The following is a 16,590-nucleotide window of genomic DNA, read 5'->3' as shown; positions in this document are numbered from 1 at the left end:
GAGTCTTGTTCCCTCACACCTGAGTGATACCTGGGGGAGGAGAAGGGTAGCCAGGGATGGTTGTGTGGAGTGCTGTATGCATTGCTGCAAAGACCACTCCTGTGGAAGAAAAATGCCTGCCACTGCCTTTCCAGCAAACTGTGACGCCTGTCAACATCCTTCTGAGTAGAATGGTGCCAAGTGCCGCTTGTGTTGGTCATTTATGGGTCACCCTGAACAGGCATGCTAGTGACTGCTACACATGCCCAGAGTCACATTTCTGGGAGGTGGCGGGGCCAGACCCCAACCCTAGGGGTCTTCCTGTCCCAGTACTTATCTTCTCTTTTCTTGCAGAGCCTCCAACATTCTCTCCTGAGGTAACTGTACTCAGGTACCACTTCTTAACTGAACTTTTTCCTCCTCTTGTGCCCTGTGAAGTCCCCAAATTTGACAGCTTCTATCCATCCTGCCCGCCTCGCTTTAACAGGTGGGTTCACCGGTCACGGAGTTTCATTCTAAACAATATCCCAGAGAATGCTTTAATTCAAAGATGCCACCCTGGTTCACACCTGGAAGCAGGTTTTCTAAGTCCTCTGACAATGATGGGCTCTGGCTGGGGTCTCAGCAACTTCACAAGTGATTACCACCCACTGTGACCAACAGGTGCCTAAGCTCTCCCTAGCCGGGGTTAACAGCTCCGGGAATGACAGAGGTCTCCTGATGACCAAGGGAGGCCCTACCCCACCACTGCAATGATCTTGCAAAATTCACCCTTACGGGCCCTCCATAGAACATGAATTTAACAACAGATTGAGCCCAGAAGATGTGCTCTCAGATGAACACCAGGACCAGAAGGGTAGGATGAGTCATTCCTTCCCAGCCTTCCTTTCCTCTTCTCTAGACAAAAATCTGGGAATGGAAATCAAAGTGAATGACATCACTTCTCGGAAGTCCTCCTTGAGCCTTCCTGGCTGAGTTTATCTTTTTCCTCACAACTTTGGACCTCTCTGCATTACAGAACATGTGAGCACTGCTCCTCCCCAGAGATTACGAGTCCAGGAAGCAGAATGTGTCTCAGTCCTCCCTGTCACTATAGTGCTGGACAGACAGGAGGTGCTCCATAAATGGTGGGTGAAATGAACAAAGGAAAGAGGCAACAGGAAACGGGAAACCCCAACCACATTCTTTTCTGCATGTCTTGGACCAAGGAATTATTCTATATAGTCTAATGCTGTAATTTAATGTTGGGATCCTGGTTAAAGGCAGGACACGGGCAACTTTCTCCCAGTCACTAACTCAGATAAATAACTTGCTTCATCAACCACAAAGTGACATGTTTACAGAGAGTCTCCATCGATGGCCCCACTGTTACTCAGACATGACATAGTGCTGGAGGTCGTAAAACTCTGTCTCGAGCCATGTCTGACTCTTCTCTTCCATCCATGACAGGCAGGAGTGAACAAAGAGGAAGGGAATGACACGGGGACAGAGACCAGAGAAGGAAAGCCACCAGGAGGAGAAGAACGGATGGTGCTCACGTCAGACAAGAGGTGACAGCCAGTGCAAACTGAGGAGTCTCTTCACACCTCACAGCGCTTTGGTGACAGAGGACTTCAGAGTCACGTACAGAGGGGAAACTGAGGCTGGAGAAGTTAAGTGTCTTGACAGTAGAGAGTTGGATCTCAAAATCAACTGCTTTTTGTACTATGTCAAGGCCACATTGTCACAGCAAGTGTCAGCCAACAAGGATCGTTTTTATCAAATGGTCTTGTTTTTTCAGCTTTTTTAAATAATGTGCCTCATTACAAATAAAATGAATTTTTTTTTTTTTCTCAAGAGAGTGATAAAAGTGATATCAGATGTGTAGGGAAACTACCTCTCTCATATGTGGTTGGTGGTAATATAAATAGGTATAACCTTTTGGGAGCAAAATCTGGAGGTATTAAAGTAACTATGATGTATGCATACCCTTTGATGCGGCAAGTTCATTGAAATGGCGTATGTATATAAAAAGACATACAGGGTTACAAATGTCTGTTCTATTTATAATAGCAAAAAAATTGGAAGTAACTAAATGAAAGTGATTGATTACATATGTGAAGATAAATCCATACAATGAAGCATTATGCAACTTTTACAAAGGGAGAGTGACTTATATGCATAAACAAAAAAGACTGCCCATTTATATGATTTTGAAAGTCATATCAATATGTTTGCATGTGTGAGTGTGTACGGAGCATCTGAAGAATTAAACAATTACTTATATGGCACTTTAGAATGGTACTGGAAAACAATAAACACTAGAAAATGTTATTGATTAAAATGTGAGAGTATATTCATAAACATATAGAATAATATAAACAAAGGAATAAAGAATAGCTATTTATAGGAGGTAGGACTATGTAGGGTTCTTTGTCTTTTTAAATAACTTTCTGTGTTGTTTGAATACTTTTACATTATTATTTTTGTAATGGAAATATAATAAAGATATGCTTTCTGTAAAATGAAGAAAACCATATTATTCAGAAAAAAGCATCTGTCATATGCACAGACGTCAGTCTATAAATACCAAACTTTTCAAATTCACATGATGGACCAAACACTTTACAAAAGTACTAGATTCCTGGCAGTGTTAATGCACGCAGAGGCTGTAAGTAAGAGGGAAGGGAGAGAAAACAGATAATGTCACAAATATTTAAAAAGACGGCTATTTCCCCTCCCCTGAGTATTTGTGATTCTGGTTTGGAGACCTAAGTTCACTTGGCATCAACAGAGGGAGTCAGCAGCCTCTGTGAATCCTAACCATCTCTGAACCTGACTTTTCACAGTCAAACCTGCCCCCACATCCCACAGGTCAGGCCAGGCTGAGTCTCATCGCCACCTGCAGGAGTGAGAGGATGAAGACAAAGGTAGACTCCACCTAACCACGACAGCAGTGATGATACACAAACAACGAGCAGCTTTTCCTAAGGGCTCTGTGGACTTTGCTGCAAACCTCACAGAGAAATCTGAGATTGGTCTTGGAAGAAAACTAGTAGGTTACACCACTGTACAGGGACATTTTTTTTTTTTTTTTGAGTTGGAGTCTCTATCACCCAGGCTGGAGTGCAGTGGCATGCTTACGGCAACCCCAGCATCGACCCGCTGGGCTCCAGTGTTCCTTCCGCCTCAGCCGAATTACCCGGGCTGGTCTCGAACCCGCGGGCTCAGGCAATCCACTCACCTCGGCCTCCCAAAGTGCTGGGATCACAGACTGAGATACCAAGCCCGGTCCATTTTTGGTTTTTATATATCAACTGCATACTCAGCTACTACCCTATGGAACAATCTAATGAATTTTGTGTGAGTCTTTAGGCTTTTCTAGCTAAGAAAGATTATCTACAACTTTTCTTCAGTTTCACTTCTCAGTAAACTGTTCTGTTACTAGAACTCAATTCAGCAATGATGGCAAGAGGGGGCATGATTTTAAGACAAATGCCTTAGGATTTTCCTACAACGTATAAAGGACTCTATGGGTTTTGAAAAGCTGCCTGTTACAATTTTTTAATTCCTCTTAATACTTTTAAAAAATTGGGGCCAAGTATTGAAATGTTCATATTGCTTATTGACAGAATAATGAATTTCTCATTTAAGTTACTGACGTGATTCGATCAGGTCTTAGAAGTGGATTTCTTAGGTCAATGGGTCACACATTAAAATCTATGAACTATCTGTAATCCCAGCACTTTGGGAGGCCGAGGCAAGTGGATTCCCTGTGCCCATGGGCTCAAGACCAGCCTGGGCAACTTGGAGAGACCTCATCTCTACAACAAATCAAAAATTAGCTGGGTGTGGTGACGCACACCTGTACTTCTGGCTACTTGGAAGGCTGAGGCAGAGGGATCACTGGAGCCCAGCAAGTTGACTCTGGGTTGGCTGTGAATGTGCCACTTTACTCCAGCCTGGGAGATGAAGTGAGACTCCAACTCAAAAAAAAAAAAAAAAATCTATGAACTACATGTTATGGTGATGGAACTTGAGGACCTTTTCCTAAGCGAAATAAATGAATCACAGAAAGGCAAATGCCATAGTATGATGCCATTCGTAGAAGACATTAGCGTAGTCACTCAGAAACAGAAGGTACAGCAGTGGCAGCCAGGGTTTGGTGGGGGGAAGATGGGGAGTCATTGTTTAATGGGTACAAAGTTTCAGTTTTGCAAGATGAAAAGTTCTAGACATGGGTTGCATGACAACTGAAGACGCAACATTATTGCACACTTAAAAATGGTGAAGAGTGTTAATTTTCTGTTATATGTTAATTTGCCACAATTTTTAATAGTCTATGAATTGGCTCACAGTACAACCCAATCAGGGCTTGACTCACTCACAAGAAAGCTTCGGTGAGGGATAAAGGAACACAGGTGACGACCTCCTATCACAGATTTTTCCTCATCTGAAAATAGTCCACACCTCAACTACAGCAAAGCCACGATGAACTGCGGTTTAACTGTTCACAAAACTAACCCTCCCTAAGAAGGAACTTCTCAAGATGAAGGAAAAGATGTCATATATCCAAGTACCTGTTGTGTCTTAACACGCCAACAGGCGGATGCCATCGAGTGGCTGAGCTATTTCCAGTTCCTCTCCACAGACTACTTCACATGTGGGTTGGCTACCTCATGAGCTGCAATAAAAACGTCCGGTTCCAGGGAGAACATAGGAACCATGAAAAGAAGAGGAAACAATACACAAATCTCTGAAAGTCCGGGCCCACTGGCCCTTCACCTCGGGATTCTGGAAAAAAGTATTAGGATAAAAACACCTGGGCCTGTCCCAAGCCTGCTCTTCCCAGGGTAGGAGAGAAATAATAAATGCACCCTCCCACAGACCTGGAACCACCGTCAGTTATTTTTATCACTGGGAATCCTCACAAGAGTTTTTGAGTTTCATCGCTCACAAAACATTCTCACACATATTACCTCACTTAATTCTCATAACAGACCTCCCAGGGGACAGGACAAAGCCAGAGTCTGAATCCTAGAGTCCAACTTGTGTATGCATTCCAGTGCTTAATTACCAGCGAGGGCAAGGTAATTAATCTCAATTAGCTTCATGTTCTCTACCTGGAAAACTGGGTTTATGGTATTTACCTCACAGAATGTTTGAGAATCAGGTAAGATATTGAAAATCAAAGTCCCTTGCAAGTAATATGTGCTCAACAAATAAATATGACTTCCGTTTCTTTCTTCTGACGCTCACTGAAGTTTTTCCTTAGGGCATTGCCTCTACTGGAATTTGCAGCTGCAGACCTTAAGGGACCTTGTAGCTCTCAGACTGCTCAGTGCACACGTGCAGCCCCAGCCCAGGGCAGGGACAGACTGGTGGCTGGTCCTGAAGCTGGTGGCTGCAGGAGGCTCTGGGAACATGGTATCCTCCCCCACCTGCTCCATCCATCCATGAGGAACTTTTACCTTTATTTTCTCAATTTGGGGGGCTTGGGGACATGGTATCCTCCATCCTTCAAACCAGTTTTTAACAGCTTCTCCTCAAATGATCATGGGACAATAGCGGACTGGCCCACCAGTGGAGAGGTCCTGAATGGGCTTTACCTCACACTGTCCCAACACCCGTCACCTCTTGCCCCCCACGCATCAACCCATTCATCTTTAACCACCTCTCAACAGACAAGTCTCCAAGCATTTGTTTGACACTTCCAGGGAAAGCACAGTATTCATCATGATTCTGAAACCATAGTGCCTGGGTTCAAACCCAACACTATTTCTCACTATCCCTGGTTTGACCTCAGCAAGTATTTAACCCTTCTTTGCTTTAGTTTCATGCTTTGTAGAATGAGAATAAAATGAGGCACACAGTAGGCACTCAAAAAAACAAAAAACAAAAAACTAGCTTTGACTTACCAATGTAAAAAACAAACATTTCTAAATATTTATGTGCATATATAAATCCATGGTGAAAATTCTGGAATGATACTCTTTACTATGGTACTCTTTAAGGAACATTTGAGGGCGAACGTTTATTTTATGTATATACCTGTAGCATTTTATAAGCATATATTATTTTTGTAATCTAAGCACACTTTAAAGAAAATATAGAGTGAAGCAAAGGGAGGGAGACGAGGGAAAGGGAAAAGAGAGAAAAGAGGAGAAATGGCTTGCTTGAGGCAGAAACTAAGGGCAGGATCACAAAGAGTCTTGCCTGGTCGAGAAGTCCTGGTTATGGTTTCAGTGCTATTTAAGAGTTCCTAGTGCCTTGGCTGGGAAACCTTCTGCTGTATATGTCTGTCAGCCCAGTGTAAATTTCCTCCATGTTTTGTGGAGGGGTGGGGGGGAGATATAGTGATTTAGCAAAGTTCTGGGGAAACCCAGTTCTGAACCAAGTGGTCCTGGGTTGGAGGAGCGGATGGAGAGGTTTTGACCTCATTCACAGTAGGAGAGTCACCCAGCCTCCTGGAGCACTTCAGGGAGTGAGAGGCAGCATTCCTGGGTCTCGGGGAACTAAGGGGACATCATCCAGGAAGCCCTAGGGTACTTCCATACCGCCAGGTAGGAAATACTTCCAGGAGACCTGGGCATATCCCCCAAAGGATGTCTAGGCCATTTTGCCTGGAAGGAATGAAGGAGGGCTCTGCTGCTTATGGAAGAATCTTCTAAACTGCCTCAGTTTCTCCTAGTTTTCCCAGTATCTCAAGAGATAGAGGCTGAAGCAAGCAAAGGTTTTTTTTACTATCTTCTGTGCAGAACCCTCACAGGGCTAGTCACCTTTTTTTCTCCATCCTAAAAATACAGTACTGTGTCTACCAAAAAAAAAAAAAAATCATATCCTTTTATGGCAAAAGTTACATCATCACAACCCCAAGAGCAATGTTGTCTGTGCCTCACATGTAGCCAAGACCTTCACTGAGACAGCCCACATTTCTGGCTTTTTCAGAGGGTGAAAACCTCCTTGTTACTAACTCCTCTCACATTATTTCCAGTGGGTAAAAAGCTTATCAGCTCACAAAATGCATGTCCCAAGAAGCTTGCATTTCTGGAGAAACTACCTAATATACAGAACATATTCTATGAAAATTTATTTTCAGATTCCAAATGCCACATTGCATCTATCCATGGACAGGTGTCTTACGGGCCCCAACCCAAACAAATAGTTATTCTAGATGGCAACCAGGAATATAACAATATTTCCCCAACTTTATTAATGCCTCTGGCTAACAAAGTACCTCCTCCCCTGACCACAATCTCACCCAAAGGGACAAGATAGATCTGCTATGAAGAAAGATGGCAAAAAGGACCCTTAAGAAGGTGACTCACCTTTCTCATGGCTGCTTGGTGGTGGGGGTGGGGAGGTGACTGGCTTGGACTTATCATAGTTGTTAAAGCTCTGACTGCGTCGGTTGTTAGCAGTGGCTGACCCTCCGCGTGTTTTGGCCTCGCTGCCTGCAACGGATACCCTCGTGGTAGGACCTGGAAGTCTAAAATACAAAAGCAACAGAGTAATGCATTCAGACTCAGGAGAATAACAGTGTCTCAGAAGAAGGAACTGCAACCATGCAGGAGGTAAAACAAACTACACAAGACATTGGGTTTGTGAAGGTTTGCCAGTCAAAAGATTTGGGGGAAACACCACAAACATGTAGGCTAGTAATAACCCCAACAAAGTACAGCAGCAAAATGTTAACAGTTTTCCTTTGAGCAAAGAGAAATTTTGAAGAAAGAATATATTAATATGTTTGCTGATTAAAAAGACAAAGCTCATCTCTTTTTTTCTTCTGAAAGGGGTATTTTTACTTTTATTTATTTATTTTTTTGAGTCAGGATCTTGCTCTGTTGTGCAGACTGGAGTGCAGTGGCACAATCATGGCTCACCACAGCCTTGATCTCCTGAGCTCAGGAGATCCTTCTGCTTCAGTCTCCCAAGAAGCTGGGACTGTAGGTATGTGCCACCATGCCCGGCTAATTTTTTGATTTTTGTGTAGAGATGAGGTCTTGCTATGTTGCCCAGGCTGGTCTTGAATTCCTGGGCTGACATCCCACCTCGGCCTCTGAAAGTGGTGGGATTGCAGGCGTGAACCACCATACCTGGCCTATTTTTACTTTTCAGTAGGGCCAAGCCATGTCATGCTCTAATTCTAACAAGCATGGAACATAAAAGCTTGAGGAGATCCCAAGCTGTTGACCTTGTGTGTGCATCTCTTCTGATCAGTATTAAAAACAGTGTTTGCCAGAATCCATGGATGTAAGCATAAAGAAAAGGACACAATGTATAAATGTAATAAAGGAAATCGCTACCACTCAGAACCCAACACATCTGCAATGAAAACATAAGATCTGGTTGGGAACACTTGTCCAGACATACATTTCCCTTCAACACCTGACAACCTGTCTCTAATAGGCACTACTTTGAGGCTGAACCCCGGCATTTTTGCACAATAGATGGATAAAATCATACATTCTTTCTGTAAAATCAGCAGGAATTTGTTAGCCTAAAGACAAACACATACTCTCCCTTTAAATAAAACACCTCATTTTGGGTGTTTGGGAAATAAAGTCACCAGACTTCTTTGTAATATGTCTAAAGATATTAAGGTCCATTCCTCAAAGGGTTAACCGTAAGACTCCCCAAATCAGAAATTTGGTCCAGAGAATTGCTAAACAGGCTGTTTCCAATAATTAAAGTTGAAAGATGAATAAATGATGAAATATTTAGTTATCTCTTTCAGCTAAGACCCACTTAGCTGTGTTTAAAAGCCACTGGAACCCCAGCCGACTAGCATTAGATCTAGTGATAAGTCTGAATTTTCAACTCATAAAGCTTTCAGCCTTCTCTTTCCATGGAAATCTGTAAGCACCAAAGAAGACTGCAGTCTGGAAGCATTTTAGATACAAGCAAGCAATCACTTTAAACTTTTTCTTGTTGGCTGAGCAAGAAAGATGGCTGCAGAGTAAACAGAGAACATGAGCTGGTGTGAGAGGACTGTAAAATTTATACAGTTAAGAAGAAGCTGGCCCAATTCCCTGATGGGGAGTTGGGAGAGAAGGAAGGAGGTGGCTCTTTCCCTAACACGTTGCAGTGAGAAAGAACTTTAAGACACCATATCCCACTGTACTAGGAGGATCTGATCCCTCGGTTAATTATTCCATCTTGTTTGCAGAGGTTACTCACCTCTGCAAACAAAGATAGGAACAGAACAGGATACGATAAACCAGCAGTGTCAGTGCCTGCGTTTGGGGACCACATATGGCTAGCACAACTGGCCAAGGAGATCCAGCCATGGAATCTTGGTACCTCTCGGTTCTGCCTCCAATGCAAACAATGCCCTGCCAGTCCTCCAAGGCAGTGTTATCTGAGTATTCACATCCAATGGCAGATCTTCTGCGGGTGCAGACATGGGGCTCCCTTGGGCTGGACTTATTTTACCCAGCCGTAGTCTGCAGGAGACTTTATGCCCACAGATAGGCCTGGAAAAGGATTATAGACTTGTTCCAAGATGATGTCACAGCAATGGTATTGAGTGGTGCAGGGGAACACAGGTCACAGACTTCTACTTTTGAGGGGAATTTGCAAAGAGCAGAGAAGCAAAAACAATAAAGAGGGAAAGATGCATTCCTTTCAAAGCTGCTGGAGAGCCCCTACCGTGCCGACCCCAGGCTGAACCACAGCAGGTGTTTAGGACAGCACAGGGATAGGCAATCAAAGTGTAGGAAGGGACAGGTATGACCTTGAATCAGGCCCACAGTCTGGTCCCCTGTGAGGCAGTGTGGTATAGTGGATAGAACACAGTTTTTCCACACATCAGCCACTGGATTGGACCAGTCTTAAAACCTCTCTGAGACTCATGTTCCTTACCTGTAACTTTGGAATAATCAATAAACTACCCAGTGGGATAGCTGTAAATTTGAAATGGGGCTTAATGTCTGGCTGACTCATATCAGTTCTCTTTCTTATCCTCTCTGCTGAACACAGATACATATGGACATTGTCATAATGGAAACATTCTGTGGCACAAGAAAGAATCACACAAATCAGGAGAAAAATAGATGGTTCTAGGTCAAAGTATCAGAGACAGCTGGACAAAAATCAACATACAAGAATCTGAGATAAATATTTTCAAAGAGGCTAGATAGGCTCTGGCAAGCAGAGCTCATCATCTCCCTAAAGAACATTCCAGAAGAGAAATTACTTCATCCAAGTATCTGTGGATGACTGAGGTCTTATACTTGGGGCACTTCTGAATTATCTGTGGGGCCCACATTTTGGGGTAAGATATTCCTGGTTTTGGATTAACTAAGACAGTTCTGGGTTTCCCATGGGTGGTCCTGGTCAGATTATCTTCACTCAATAGTCAGAATCTAGACACTCCGTTGGTGGGAGCAGCATGTCCTTCAAATGCCTGTAGCATTGTGCCAAGCCTTCTGGGACATGGAGAAGGAGTTCTTAAGGACAGCTGACATGGCAAATGGAGAATGGTTTCCACGTAGCCATCAAAAGCCACCACAAAGGTCAAGTCAACTCATGTCCACCCCTTACCACTATCACCTCCTCACCCTAGTCAGAACAGCTTCCTGAACTTGACTCAATCAGGAAACTGGGTGGAGACGAAGCAATCTCTTCCACCTTTCAGTGAAAATCTCTGTTGACATGCAGTTTAACACGTGGTTCTGTGTGAAAGGCTTGGAGTGTCACTTATTCCAAAATAAGGCCCCTCCATCTGCCTGAAATTTTCAATAAAATCCACATCACAAATAAAGGCCTTAGTGCACATGTGGTGGGTGGAAAGTAAGAAAAAGGGTGAAGTCTGGACTTGCCCATGAGGGAACTGAAACATCCTGTGACGGGTCCGTCCACAAACTGAATGAACTCAGACTGGACTTTAAGTACAGGAGTTCAGATGCAGGAACACAAAGCCAAAGGTGACCATGAGACCCAAGATACCTGGACAGTGCTGGGAGGTCACTGGGCTTCCCACAAACTGAAGAAGGGGCGGGGCTAGAATGCTCAATCTTTTCTAGCTCTCCAGTGGCTGGCTGACCACAGCTGACATCTAGGTTACATGTGTACTGATACAATTTGAGAGGTTCAGAAGTAATTCGGAGATGGAAATGATGATTTTGAGGGCTGGTGTGATGATCAGGGAAGGTTCCAGATAAAAGAGTCCCCAGAGAAAGACTGGTATGTTGAATGGGAATGTGAGTTGAAGACGGGCAGGGGGTAGAGTGTGACACAGAGAGGGAAAGGCTGTATAAGGGGCAGAGGAAAGAAAGGGCCAGTGTGTGCTGGGACTTGGGCACAGGCTGGAGAAGCAGCAGGGCCAGGGAAGGGAAGACCTTGGATGTCCTACTAGGAAGCTGGACTCTGTCCTGTCCTCCAGCAATGAAGTCTTAATTAGCAAGACTGAGAGCAGAGCCAGAGTTGAAAAGCTGAGCATGCTCTAATTTACCAGTGAGACAGACCCAAGGCCTCTGGCTATCATTTTGAAGTTCATTACTGTTAACATCCCTGTGTATCATGGGAACTCCTATCAACCTCCAGCCTGGAAGCATCTGCTGTCTGTGGCATTAGGATCCCGACCTGCCGAAAAGCTGAGTCTTGCTCACGTGGAACAGGTGCAGGTGTCACAACAGATGCTGCCCACTGGGCCTGCCTCACTGAAGAAGCAAGGTGTAAGTGGTAAGCAAGGCGGGTCAACCCCCTGTCACTGACACCACCAGAAAGGCCCAATGTCGCCTTTGGACGTGATCATTCCACGTCCAAAACACAGTTACCAATGGCAGAGAACACAGATGGGCTGTCTGAAACATCTCCATGTTGGGTTTTCAAGAAATGAAGGGAAGTGGTATAACAATCCTGCTGTAGTTAGAGCCAGGGTCAAGTTCTCCAACGCTTGCAGTGCCAAGCTGGCAGGGCGGTAAAACTGTTATTCCCGGCACGTAACTGACGAGAGCATCACTGCTCCTCCACTCCACGCACTATATGTGCTCATGGCAAGAAAGCAATTCTTCCCCCCTAAACCACTTCAAAGGCTGGGAGTAGAGGGTGGCCCCTTCCAGAAAGGATGGCAGCTTGTGTGCACATGCTGAGAGGGGGTCATAATCAGAGATGCTTTTCTACCAGACAAGATGATTAAATGCTACATCTTTCATTTCCATGGCATCTGCTTTTCAGCAGCTGGGCAGAGAGGACCAAACTACTAACCCCACTGATTCCTTTCCACAGGATGGTCACCGTGTAGAGATCACCTCTGTGGGACTTGCTAGAGGTGGCCTGGTTGCCTTACCTGGTCCAGATCAACCCCAAACAGCAACATTGCCATCTCTGCTATTTGTGGTGCACAGATTATACACCAGGTACTAAGGAATGATGTTATCAATATATAATTTATTATTAATTAAATGATTCTGTTCAGTCCTCATCACACTGTGAGCGAGCTAGGACTGACCCATTTAGCCAATAAGGAAACACAAGTTCATGAAGATTAAATAATTAGCCCAGGTAACACAGTAAGCGGGGAGGATGGAGAACTTGACCCTTTGAGTTTGACTGCACCCCTTAGCCACAATATTCCTCTGCCCCCTACAGGTAGAATAAGACTAAATACCTGGGGCTCCTCAGGGAGGCCAGGGGCAGTAATAGTAGTCAAAGGCTGAAATCCCCAGCGAGTACTCATCCTTGCACCAGTTCCCTCCATAAGCCCCGTCCCCACAACCAGATTCATGCCTATAATCCCAGCATTGTGGGAGGCTGAGAAGGGAGGATTACTTAAGTCTAGGAGTTCAAGACCACTGTAGGCAACATAGCAAGACCTCATCTCTCCAAAAGAATTAGCCAGGAGTGGTGATGCATGCCTGTAGTCCCAGCTACTCAGAAAGTGAGATGGAAGGATTGCCTGAGCCCAGGAGGTCAAGGTTGTAGTGACACAGAGTGAAACCCTGACTCAAAAAAAAAAAAAAAAAAGGAGCGGGATGGGGGAAGAAGAGGAAAATGGGGGGAGGCTTCCCATGCTGCTCAACATCCCTGGTGTCCATCAAAGTGTCTGGCTCTGGCAGGTGTTCGATCAATGTCTGCACTCCAACAACAGCTCTGGGGGAGGTGGCCTACTCAGTCTGAAGAGGCAAGGCTGTTCCCTTCGGCACCAAACTTGACTGTTATGCTTAGTGGTGTTCGATCAGCTCAGATTCTTATTAGCATCTTGCTCCAGGCTGGAGGTGGGGAAGGTGGGGAAATGGGGTAGAGGGAAGGCGGGGAAGCACCTTCAAGGGCTTCATTTATTTTCAAATGAAACAAACAAACAAAAAACATTCCTTCATGGGCCTCACCAGAGGCAAAATGCACCCAAAAGAAACTCTAGCTGCGGGATCTGAAGGATCCCTAAAGGAAAGCCAGACCCTTGGTTCCGGGTAAACCTGGAAGCCCTGTGCCCAGCACAGCATCAGGGTGGCGTAGACACGCCCTCATCTTCCAGGTTTTCCTCTTTCCACTGCCTCCTTCCCTCATCTGGGACTGATGACAAATCATTCATGGGATGGGCATGTGCTTCCAATTAGATATCTTCCCACCCAGCTAGCTCCTGTTTTCTTTATCTTCCAGGGCCAAGCACATCGTGGGAACAGACACCAGACCTCAGGTCTCCTTGGAGCTCTCCCTTCCCTTTCCGCTCATATGGATGTACATTTGTATGGCACCCAAATTAACTGGGAACAGACCAGTTTGCCAGGGCAGACTGCTCTGCCTGCTCTGGGTGCCTGCTCTGACTTTAGCCTCGTGTTATTTGTCAGGAAAAGCACTTACACGGCATGGCTACCAGAAGCAGTGACAAGTTTGGGTTCCCTCCTGTACCCCTGAGGCAAATCTGGGTAACAAGCTGGCTTGTGGTTTCTCCCTCACCAGCCAGGCTGAGGTTGAGCCTGCGTCAGGTCTCCCCATGCGTGAGCACTTTAGAAACTGTCACTTCTGGCTGGAAAAGTCACCTAGAGCCTAACAGAGTGCAAGCATGCAGGCGTTCAGTATGTATTCATGACATAAATAGAGACAGATTCAAAGTGTCTACCTTTCAATGAGAATTCAAGGAAGAATAAATATGACTCATAATGAAGAGATTCTATCCCAGTAGAAACTTCTCTTAGGATACTACAAGGTCGACATGAGGGAAAAGGCTGGAAGTGATGGTTCAAACATTAGATTTTAAAAGGCAGCTTCAACAAGCACATAAACCCCAGAATTCAAGGAGGAGGAGGAGGGGGAGAGTATAGCACTGTGGTTAAAGTGAGGGTTCTGGATTAGGTCACCTGGGTTCAATTCCCGGCTCTTCCACTTTTTGTGTGACCTTGGGCATATTACCTCACTTTCTAAATTTTACTTTCCTCATCTGTAAAATAACGATATTAACATGACCTACCTTATGAGGGCTGATGGGAGGATTAAATGAGATAGTGCATTCAAACTGGTACATTCAATAAATGGCAGCTGTTGATAGCTTTAAAATAACAGTAAACACAACTGGCTTTTCCCAGAACCTGCAATGGGTCCTCACAAGAGGCAGCAGACAGGCCAGAGTCTGAATTAAGAAAATCAGTTAATGAGCAAGCCTATGTTTCATTTTCAGGGAACTGAGGCCATCTCTCCACAGTAGGCCAGTCAGAAACAAAGCTGAGATACAGCTACCTTGCTGTGTGGTCTCCCTGGACCCATTCAGATTCATGCTTCAGGTCTTTATAACTCAAGAAAAAACCCAATCCCGTATTAGTAATTTTAATAAAAACAAAAAGTGCAACACACATAAATAAGATGCAGGTGAGGTGGGATTAGGGCCAGTACAAAGCAGGGAGCAAACTCATCATAAAACCACTACAAAAACTACCTGAAAATTCACCTCTCCCTAAATCAGAATGAATTCTGATGTCAAAGCAGTCAAAACCAAACATTAGTAAAATAAGAAATGTCGCATACAACTCAATCTCACTTACACTCCCCACGCTCTCAACAATCCCACGGCCACTTTCCAAACTCCCCACCATGGGCCAAAGCATGTTTGGTTTTTCTGGAACAGCAAACATGGAACGGGGAGGGAGACCAAAGGAAACTCAGCCAGAGCAGAGGGAGCAATGGAACAGTGGGGTGGCTTTAAACCATGCTTTGCAGGACACAGGGAAAGTCTAACCTAGAGATCTTTTTCTGACCCAGAGTGAAGCGGATGATTTTGCTTTGAGATGAGTCCTTGGATGATGCACTGCATGACAGGAAAGAAAAAAGGTGGAAGAGCTGAATGAGGAGAGAGAAGATACATTAGATACACAAATACGTCATAGGAAGCTTATGACAAGGGGAATATCCTTTGGCCCACTTTTCTTCATAATATGCGGCTTGCTTTCTAGGTCTAACTTTACTGATTTAGTACACTTCCAATGTAAAGAAATTGCTCTTAAGATTATTCTAAAAACTTTTGTGGTTTTTATTCCTTCAGCACCAAATATCTTTCTTGCTTCCAGACAGCATAAGGACTTCTTCTCACCACAAGATCCTAAAGCAAGGGATCCCTAGGAGGTAAACAGACTTTATACTGTTCTAAAGTATTGAGATGTTTCTACTTCACATGCTTATTTAACTGGGATGCTTTACAGATAAATACCCTCAATGTCCCACATAGGTAATCCAAGACAAGGGTAGAAATGTTTTGCAAATGTTGCCGGTCTTGGGAATTTTGGCTTTTAATGTTATAGAAACGACCACTTAAAGCCTGCTCAACTTGCTAAATTCTGGTGGGGTTTTTTGGCCCACATACGAAGGAGGAACCCCCTCAAAAACAGAATTTATTTATAAAAAGTTGTGTGTCTATTCTCACATGTTTAAACTTCAGTCACCTTCAAAGTATTCTCTGATAGATACACCTATTGAGATGCTTTTCCACCGCTCAAACAATTTTTGAACTCATCAATTTTGATGCCTTTCAGTGTTTCTGTCGTTTTTTGTTTCACTGCTTCCATACTGGCAAAACGTTTCCCTTTGAGAACGTTTTTCACCCAGAGAAACAAACAAAAAAAAGTTGTTCAAGGTGAGATCAGGTGACTAGGAAGGGTAGGGCACAGGGGTCATGCCCTTTGGGGTCAAAAACTGCTGAACACTCAGCGCAGTGTGGGTAGGTGTGCTCGTAAATTACCCATTAGGACATGGGCAAATATGCTGAAAGAATCTCCAAAAAAAATTAACTGAAACTGAACGCAGCCTCTCACAACAACGCTAACTGGTATACTGATGCTGACGGATTCCTGGATCACCTAGCAGGGAAAGCCTATACTACAAGGGCTCTATCCTTCAAAAAATAATTCTAGTTTTTTTATGTCCCCCTTCTGTATTTGTTACATATGAAGAATCTTGGTTGGGCTTAATAAAATAAAAGGCAAATTAAACTTATTTACTGCCTTATGAAAGACAGAAATATCAATCTTTTTCGCATCTATACATCCTGTACCATGTTCATAAAAGGATCCGAGATGACAAAGATAATGCTGGTTTCACTAGTCTTAGGAAGGGAAGAGACAGAAGAGAAATAAGTAAAGAAAGCGATTTTCTGGATTATTCCTAAACAGTTGAATCCTGATCACTGTAAGGTAGACAGATGGA

General features: G+C 44.2%; 1 protein-coding gene across 1 annotated transcript in view; it reads right to left on the bottom strand.

Moving 5' to 3' along the window:
- LOC103269648 (neuron navigator 2) overlaps nt 1-16,590 on the bottom strand; it is a 411,491-nt gene that overhangs the window by 208,655 nt on the left and 186,246 nt on the right. The window contains exon 6 of the mRNA XM_008067217.1: nt 7,287-7,447. Coding sequence (XP_008065408.1) covers nt 7,287-7,447 — 161 coding nt within the window. The remainder of the gene's footprint in view (nt 1-7,286; nt 7,448-16,590) is intronic.

Source organism: Carlito syrichta, unplaced genomic scaffold, assembly GCF_000164805.1.
Source record: "Carlito syrichta isolate Samal-C Ts95f unplaced genomic scaffold, Tarsius_syrichta-2.0.1 Scaffold309408, whole genome shotgun sequence".
Taxonomy (NCBI): Eukaryota; Metazoa; Chordata; class Mammalia; order Primates; family Tarsiidae; genus Carlito; species Carlito syrichta.
This window is presented reverse-complemented; position numbering and strand designations above follow the sequence as displayed.